The sequence below is a fragment of the Sinocyclocheilus anshuiensis genome, unplaced genomic scaffold, assembly GCF_001515605.1.
Source record: "Sinocyclocheilus anshuiensis isolate Anshui unplaced genomic scaffold, SAMN03320099.WGS_v1.1 scaffold297, whole genome shotgun sequence".
Classification (NCBI taxonomy): domain Eukaryota; kingdom Metazoa; phylum Chordata; class Actinopteri; order Cypriniformes; family Cyprinidae; genus Sinocyclocheilus; species Sinocyclocheilus anshuiensis.
This window is the reverse complement of record NW_015536479.1, coordinates 1,066,822-1,076,714: the sequence shown is the minus strand read 5'-3', so window position 1 is coordinate 1,076,714 and position 9,893 is coordinate 1,066,822. Positions and strand designations below refer to the sequence as shown.

The 9,893-nt window shown below is 35.1% G+C and overlaps 1 protein-coding gene across 1 annotated transcript in view; it reads left to right on the top strand.

Annotated features, from left to right (window-relative positions):
• LOC107672319 (spectrin beta chain, non-erythrocytic 4-like) overlaps positions 1 to 9,893 on the top strand; it is a 72,744-nt gene that overhangs the window by 29,660 nt on the left and 33,191 nt on the right. The window contains exon 18 of the mRNA XM_016465499.1: positions 4,539 to 4,685. Within this exon, the coding sequence (XP_016320985.1) occupies positions 4,539 to 4,685 (147 nt within the window). The remainder of the gene's footprint in view (positions 1 to 4,538; positions 4,686 to 9,893) is intronic.

Here is a 9,893-nt window from a genome sequence, read left to right as displayed (position 1 = left end):
GTACAGTAGAGTGTGTGTGTGTGTGTGTGTGTGTGTGTGTGTGTGTGTGTGTGTTCACTGTAGGGCTGGGGATGGATCTCTGCCTTCTCTAAGAGCTGTCAAACACGTGTGGAGACTGAGAACACAATGATCAGAGATGGTCCGAGTGCACTGAATCACTTTCTCTTATGCATTGTGTTTAGAAAATCAAATAGCAGAAATACGTCCTATGCAAAGCCATATTGTTTATAAACAGCATAGTGTCTTTTTTACATAAGAACAGTATATATCCAGAGTGGAAAGTTGTATACAGTGTATATAATGTGCAAACAGTAATTATAATGTATGTGTATGCAGAGTGTATACTCTATGCAGACTTTCTGTATGCATTGAAAAGCATAGCCAAATGTTTGCTAAAATCTTAAACAACCTGTGCATATTGTACTGAATATTGTATCCCACAATTCTCATTGTTTTTATTCGTTTTTGGAATAAAAATGGTAAATAACTGTTTATGTTTCCAAAATCCCCATCAAAATCAATGGATTTGTTGGCTTCATTGACACAGTGTTAATTCTAGTGTAAAGGAACCTTGAAATATGCAACGTAACGAGATTGTGTGACTTTTGATTTCTGGATATTGTTGCATACTACTGTTTGAAATCTTTGCGTGATACCTATTATAGCGTAGGCAGTGTCTTGCATTAAACAGTATGCTTTTGAACAGTGGCAGTATGCTTTTGAGTGAGTGGCAGATTTTGGCTAGACTGGGGATCAATGCATACTGTAATCTATGAAGTAACACAGTAACGGCTTGTTTTTTTTTTTTTAAATGGTATCTCAAACAGAACATGTTTTGCAATAGCGAACATTTTAAACAGGACTACATTGTTGTCTTGTAACCAGACCTGCATTTTTAATTCAGCAAGTGGCATGTACAAATTAAAGTGTTGTTTTGCATTTTTAATCTAGTTTTGTGTAACATCTCTTTGCAGTCCAAATGAATCAAGAACAAGATATATCATAAAAAAGTCACAAATCAGAGCTGATATTAATTCCAGTTCAATTGTTCATGATTTGGATAGTCATTGTATTGTGGGATACAGTACTTGTTTGTAGTGATATTATTTTTTATTAAATACATTTTTTTTTTCGTACTACAGTATAGTAATATTTATTTTGTTTTATTTGATTTAAAAGTAATAATTATTAATAATAATAATAATAATTTAAAGCCATATAAAAAAATGTTAGAAAAAATTTAAAATTTTAAAATTAAAAACATCTCAAAAATTTTAAAAAGTTAAAAAAAATTCTTTCTCCCACAGATTTTCTCAGAATTGCAAATAATACTGTTTCGTTTTTTGTTAGTTAGTTAATTATTATTATAGCCATATTTATATATTATCAGAAGAGGAATAATAATTCTATATATTACAACATTTTGGCCAAATTGTGCAGCCCTACAAACAAGCACAGCAAACCTGTTTTTTTTTCTTCTTCACACTTTTAAATCACAATTAGTTTTTTTTCTCCCAGATCTTGCAGCCTAGTGTATAGTGCCTATAGCAGAATTAGTCAGTATGACTGAATGCAATTTTAAACACAGCCTATGTGGCACTTTTCTCATTTGCTCTCAGTTGTCGTTCCTTTGAGCTGTTTCCTGATCTGAAGTATCACATCATTGTCTTAGTTAGTTTAAATGTGCCTCTGGTGTTAGTGGTGGTGTAGTTAACCATCAGTTTACTGGATAATTAATTCCCGTGTCCCTGGCTGGTCATTCACTCTTTCTTGGATCCATTGCTTCATTCCACCCCAGGGTCTCTTTGAGGAATAACCATGATTGACCTAAATGGCTTTATGGGTGAGAGCGCTGGGTGCCTCATGAGGGCAAAGGCCACTGTAGTGATTAGTAGAGAGGTTAAATTTGTCCTTAAAGTATATGTGCACACTCTTAAAAATAAAGTTTCATTAAGAACCTTTAACATCCTTGGAACCTTTCCATTCCATATAGTGTACAAATTATTTTTTAGATTTTTAAAAATGTTCTTTACACTAAAAAAAAATTATGGAAGCCTGTTCCACTACAACAAAAAAAGGTAATTGCGACTTTTTATCTCATAATCCAGACTTTTTTCGCTGTTCTGTGTTTTTATCTCGTAATTCTGACTTTTTTTCTCTGAATTCTGTTCTTTTGGTTCTACCAGTTGCAACTGTGTCTCACAATTCTGACTTTATTTCTTGGAGCTTCAAATTTCTAACCTTAACATTTCACAATTCTTACTTTTTCCTCACAATTGTGAGTTTACAGTGAGTTTATATCTCACCATTCTGACGTCTATCGCGAAATTTGAGTGAATTGTGAAATATAAATTCAGAATTGTGAGAAAAAATTGAGAGTTATGAGGTAAAAATTTACAATTTCCTTTTTTTTAATCCTTTGGCAGAAACGAGCTTCCATAAAAAAACAGAGCTTTTAAGAACTGATCACTAAAAGGTTCTTTTGGGAAGCAAAAATGGTTCTTCTAAGGCCCCTCTTTTGGATCCTTTATTTTTAAGAGTACAGGTTGTGATCTGACAGATTTAGATCATTTGCTGCTCGTTCCCTCATTTTTTGAACCTCTGTTTCTCTATAGCTTCACTGCGCCTCATTCATATTCGCTTAAAGAGCCTAGTGTTGTCCTTGTGACGCCTGCAACTACGTATGCTCCCCCTCTCTCTCTTTCTCTCTCGATATGGTTCTCTCCCCCTCCCTCCTCATCTCCCTCCCTCGCTTTCTATCTATCTGTCTCTCCGCGTGCTTTTCTCTCATCGTGGATGCTGCAGCGGGAGAAACTGGGTCTTTCAGCTCCGCAGTATTGAGTCAAGCTTATATTACAAAACAGGAGGAGGAGAGGAAAAGAGGCGGCACGGACTGAAAGAAGACGATATGGATTTGTTTGAGATGCAAGCCGCTGCACAAACGGGGTGAGGAGTGTGTCTGGATCGCTCTGAGGAGGGGAGGGAAAAAACGCTAGTGTAACATCAATAATCACCGCTACTGGGCTCATTTCTCTCCTCGCTGTAACTCAGGCTCCAGACAGCTAATATTCTGTACCTTTTTGGGGATTTTCTTTGTTTTCTACTAAGATGCACAGCGCTTCTTGTGTGCACTGGATTTTATACAGTCATTTAAGGATTTAGTTTGGTCCACTGAGTTCTCCGCACATGTCTTGAATATTTCATCCAGTGCTGTTTTTGGACTGTACTTGCGTGTGTGTTCTGGCCAGCGTTGGGTTTTGTTGCACACCTGGGCCGCAGGTGAACATGTGGATTTGGGAACTTGACTGACAGATTCTTCACAAACTGATTCAGGTGGTAATTATAATAATATTTCAAAATATACCATTAGTTTACATATAATGTACTCATCAACTTTTTCCAATTATTATATTGCCATTTTTATATATTGCATCATGAAATATGTTTATGCATTTATTGATGTTATTGTATGTGAAGTGTATATTTTAGGTACTGTTGACCATTTACTGTTTTTCACTGTTTTAACCAACTTTTATTTTTTTTTGCAGTTCACCTAAATAGTCCTGCAGTGCGACGAAATATTTTTTTAAAGAACAAATGTTTGACTATATATTTATCACAAATAAACATGTATAATAAAGATGTTTAAAATAGTTTTTGATGAAGTAATGCATGTCACTGCTGTCACAGCACAACATTTACTTGACAACTACTGTAAAATATAATAAAAGATATATGATATAGTGTTTGAAGAGGAACGATAAAGTGATATTTTGTTTGGGATCACATTGGAAACTTTCTGTGGGTCATTTTTCATAATCTTTAGGGACAGACTTTAGTGTAAAAGTACTTTAATAGTGTTTTACTAAGGTTTTTTGTTGTTTTCTATATGCATTCTATAAGCAGTGTATCACAAATGTTATTGTTTATATGATCTGTTGTAAGAAAAATCTTTTAAAAAATATAGTTTAAAATACATATATGAAGTTCTTCGAAATGTAATGTGTTCATTTTATTTTATGTGGAATTTCAAGCAAAAGTTTATTTTTTATGAAATACATTTTTTTTTAATGTAATTTATTTAATCTAAATATATTGTGGTGAAAGTAAAAAGTAATAAGATTTTTCATTACACGCGCAAAGCTTTATTCATAGCCTAATTTTTAAACATGTTTGTTCGTTTGCTTTTTTGAGTCATGAATACCATTGTCTTCTTAATTCTGAAAGAGAGTCATTAATATTTTTTTTTTCTGTTTTATGATATTTTTGATACATGAAAAAATGGCATATGCATGTTGGTATGCCACACAGACTCTGATACTAATATAATGATAATTAAATATCATTAAAATTAAATGTAAAACATTTATCATAGAAGATGTGTATTCAAGTTATGTATGCTTATGTCAGCTTATATCTTTTTTTAAATAAATGAATAGGTGTGAAAATCATATCACAGACCACAGGATCGCACAATTTTTCTTAGACATGAGATTTGAGTGGGACTCCTAACATGTGTGTTGATGTGTGTTTCACAGATTGGAGATTGGGTGGCAGAAAAGATGCTAATGGCTGGCGACACCTCCCGCGACGAGACTCAGAAGCTTCATAAGAAGTGGCTAAAACACCAGACCTTTATGGCAGAACTTGCTCAGAACAAGGAGTGGCTGGACAAGATGGAAAAAGTAAGTTCTCAGGGTTATGCTGTGCTCACTATCTTGGTTAATAGTAGTTAATACTCTTAATATAAAAGCATTTTCTCCGTCAGATAATTAAGTGTGTGCAAATGCTCGGTGCCATTCTTCACTTGGCTTGAAAAATGCTGTTAGGCACCTTGAAATGAAAACACGACTTCTCTGTTGACTCATATTCTATTATAGTCAACGACTCGTGTGAAACAGAGCCAGTAATCAGAGATGGCATAGCATTTAACAAGGGCAAATCCGCTTAGTGTATCATTTACATATAGAAGTGCACACACACTTTCTATATTGTTTTGCATAGTAATTATTTTTTGTCATATTTATGGGGTTGTATGGATTATACACATTATCGTCTGATGCCACTAAATATCCCAATACTCTGTCCTGCATTGTTTGTGCATGAATTGTTCCTCAGATTGCCCAGCTTGTTGAGAAGAGTCAAGCAGCTATATTACATCGCATTGCATTACATTATATTATATTATAGCTACTGTAACTGAAAGTGTTTCTGAAGTGAATTTTGGATAGATGTAAAAAGCCCTGGTGCTTGTAGCACACTGATGTCCGATTGAAAGACTGATGTTGTTTAATCTGTCAGTTACACTGTTTTATTGACATTGCTGTTGGATTGAATGGACTGTCTTCAGCTGCCAAGGCCCCCAACCTCCTCGTCTTGAATGATCATCTCGCAAAATCCATTAATCATTTTATTCTGTGGTCAGCTGCAATAACAGAGGACGAGTGATGTTGCTGAATACTGTTGTTGTGTATGGTTTGACAAGGTTGTGTGTTTGATGTATTCTGGATATGCCAAGATCTTCTGATTTTATGTTCACATTTTAATGAATGTGAACTGTATTTTGGGGTCAGTAAGTGTGAGTTACCAGGAACAAATTAGACGCCTTTACTCATATTAGTTCGAATATGTGTATGAATCTGACAGGACAGATAATATGGGTTTGTGACAGGGTCGGTGAAATAAAACAATATATATACATTTTAAAATGTTATATTCATATGTATATTTTCTTGGTTAAATTAGAGTTTATTCATTGAAATACAGAGTTTGAACTGATCTACAGAAAGGATTTACATTTATTCAAGATTAGTTCACCCAAAAATGAAAATTTGCTGTCCAAGGTGTGAGTTTGTTTCTTTGTGGAAACAGATTTGGAGAAATTTAGCTTTACATCACTTGCTCAGCAATGGATGCTCTGCAGTGAATGGGTGCCGTCAGAACGAGAGTCCAAACAGCTGATAAAAACATCACAATAATCCACAAGTAATCCACACCACTCCAGTCCATCAATTAATATCTTGTGAAGTGAAACGCTGCGTGTTTAAGAAACAAATCCATCAAGACGTTTTAACTTTTAACCATCGCTTTTGACCACAATATGAGTACATAATCCATAATAACGCTTTTTCCAGTGAAAAAGCCCACCCCCTGTTGTCCTCTCACATCAAAATCCACCAACATATTTGTTTAGAGCTGTTTTGGACTGTTTTCACTTGTAAATGGTGCTTGATCTGTTCATATTTCCCTTCTGATTCATACAAGAAGACCTCTTATTGTAGTTGAAAGCAATGTTTTGAACATTTTGAAGTCTTAATGATGGATTTGTTTGTTACAAACACACAGCTTTTCACTTCACAAGCCACTAATTCATAGACTGGATTACTTGTGGATTATTGTGATGTTTTGATCAGCTGTTTGGACTCTCATTCTGACGGCACCCATTCACTGCTGAGCATCCATTGCTGAGGAAGTGATGGAATGCTACCTTTCCCCAAATCTGTTAGGACGAAGAAACAAACTCATCTACATCTTGGATGGACCGAGGGTTAGTATACTTAAACAAATTTTCATTTTTGAGTGAACTATTCCTTTAATGCCTATTTTTGCAACTGAAGCCTAAATTAAAGTCGCTATTAATATCTGGCCTACCGAGACAGCTCCAAAACGAATGACACAAAGTAATCACGAAATTCAAGTTGGTTATACATGCTGCTTGTTTGATATTACCAGCATAATCATCTAGAATATTACGTAAATGCTTGATAGTGTGTGATAGCATGTGAGGACTGTGTGTGTGTGCAGATTTCTCTTGACCTAGTATTTCCCATAGACAGCTGAATGCTGGGGCCTAGTGCTGGGCGGTATGACCAAACATTTATATCACGGTATTTTTCAAAATTATACCGGTTTCACGGTACATGACGGCATTTTTTTTCCATGCATGACCGGGTGTTAACCATATTTTCTACTGATTGAGAGAGGAAATACTGCAGTATATTGACTTAGAATGCCCTATTTTACTGTCATGATGAGTGAATATTGTCAAAAAATACCACACTAAATTGTGACTAAACACGACCCCTTTTAATACATGTTAACCAGGAGTCACTCTCATTTATAATCGCGGCATCGTCTGATAAAATCAACATGCATCTACACTAAAGAGCGGCTATGCGGTTGTTTTGGCTATATAACTTTTTTGTCTCATGCAGCGCACTGCCTGCGTCTGTGTAACAAACTAAAAAAAAACAACAAACAAAAAAGTGTGTCTAACACAGTGTCGCGTTCTGAATGTTGGTTAAGCGACATACACCGGTATTCGATATTTTAAAAATTCATATCATAACAAAAATAAACACCGGTATGCGGTATGAACCGGCATACCGCCCAGCACTACTGGGGCCCATTTCATTTCTCTGTCATATAACCTTAAACTAGTTACCAGGAATAGAAATATGCTGAACTGTGCTGGCTACATATTTATAACAGCACCCTGGATTCATGTACCGCGCTCTTATTTTCTGCTGAATTTGGCCCGTTTGGACAGCTTTGCCTTGCAAAGCTAAAATAAATGCTTTACACGTTCACCGTGTTCACAGGTGTATTCACAAGGGTCAAATCGATCTTTGTTTGGACAGTTTTTTCTTTCTAGAACCCCAAAGTTACTTGGTCCTACTGTTCAGCAAACCCGAAGTGTTAATTTGTCAAAATTTGTATTTGCTCTGGTCATGTCCAGTGTCTTGTCCAGTGTCAATGTCATCTGCCATGCATAAAATGTACTTTGACATGCTGCAAGCTGTTTTTAGCATTAAAATGGCTTTGCTCATGTGCATCTCTCAATCACATGCAGCTGCTATGTCAGGCTCTTTCTGAATATGTGGTCAAAAATGATGCCTAGTTTGCTAGGTTAAGGGAAAAAACGGCTTACCTACCCTATATGTACCCCTATATATACACAAAATACAGTTTGTAAGGAATTTAAGCATTTTAGGCCATTTTTAAGGGCATCAATTGCAAAGCAAAAGGTGCTTGGTGCACAGATGCATTGAAATGCATCACTGAAAGGTTACATTTATTGAGTGTTACAATTATGCCTGCTTTCTAATATCATATAGTATCATGAAAATGGAACATATATTATGCTATGGTCTGTCCTCATGAATTTGGTGGAGTTTGACCTTTTTTTAATGGTCAGTCATGTTGATGCCTTTGAATTGGGATACTTAGAGAAGTCGCTTTGGTTGAGTTTCCATTATCTGCAATTCTTTTCCGATTCATACTGTATACAGTTATTTTTATTTTATTTTAGTTTGAGTTGATGATATTGAGTGAACATAACTAGATATAACTGCCACTGGGGCGTCTGCAGATCGTACCAAAACGTTTGAATCAGATCGTACAGATTCATTCGAATTAGCCACCAATTCGCCAAAACATAATAACATTGTTATGCAGCAGTATATTCTTTACATGCTCATATAGTAAGAGCTTCTGTTCATTAATCTGTATTTTCCAGTAAACAGCGTTATGCAGCACCTCACCCTTGCAATGGACACTTGCGTTATAATTACAACATGCTGTTTTGACTAGTTCTGATCCAATGTCACTAACCCAGCAGCTGTCAGATGGAGCAGTCATGCCAAATCAAGTGAAGGGGAGGAGAGTATGTTTCTGTTGCTAGGTGCTGCTTTCCTCATCCCCCCCCCCAACCCCAGATCTCCCATGTGTGAAGGTCATTTGTGCTGCCTCCTCTTCACACATCCATGTATGTAGCTCACAGGAAGTGATGAGTTGCACTTCCAGGTCAGCATGAACCGGAACAATGCAATGCATGATTTGGTTTAGGTGCAGTGGTAGCATATAAATGCCAGAAAACGAAACTAACACTTTTTATTTTATTTTATACATTTCTTTAATTTTATGCATATATATATATATATATACACAGCAGGGTAAAATAAATATTGAACACGTCACCATTTTTCTCAGTAAATATATTTCTAAAGGTGCTGTTGACATGAAATTTTCACCAGATGCAGTTCACCAGACTGCAAAGTAAATGTATAAAGTAATACTGCAATAATGATTCTTATTTATTTATTTTTTTAAATGGGGCATTTTTTCTTTACCCAAACACATAAAATGGCATGTTTATCACAGAAGAAAATTAAACGGTCTCATTATGTAATTGAGATTTATCTAACAAACATGTTCAATTAACACCACACAATTACCTGGACTGCTTTGTTTTAAAGCCTGTGGGAAGATTTGTGAATGTGATCTGTATCTCTCTTTACACCCTTCTCCTCCGTGCTTTCTTTGCTGCCTCTTGTGTTCTTGTCTCTAATATTGAGCATATACTGTATAAATGGGTCAAAAAAACATTTGTTGTTTTTTAACATTAGAATGTGTCCTGTTAAATTTGTCATTTTTCTGATCAAATAATGACTTTCATACATTTTTACTATGATTTACAGAGAAAAAAATTATTCAGTGTAACAATGGTTTGTATATATATTTATTTATATATATATATATATATACAAAAATCCTGTCAGCCATATTTATAACCAGAATCGTTACACATTAATAGACTCACTCTTGTTTAAGGATCAGTGCAGCCCCCAGAAACTAATTATCATTTTGAATCTCACCACTAGGTTTTACCCATTTGTCAGCAAGAAGTTTATAATAATTTAAAATATAATAAAATTTAGTATGATCACTTATTCTTAATAAAAATATATCTGTTACACTGAATGACAATGGAACATTATTCCACCCATATTTTGACATTTTATTTTCACAAAAGTTTTTGAAACATTGAAGGGTTAGTTCACCCAAAAATGAAAATTCTGTCATTAATTACTCACCCTCGTGTTGTTCCAAAC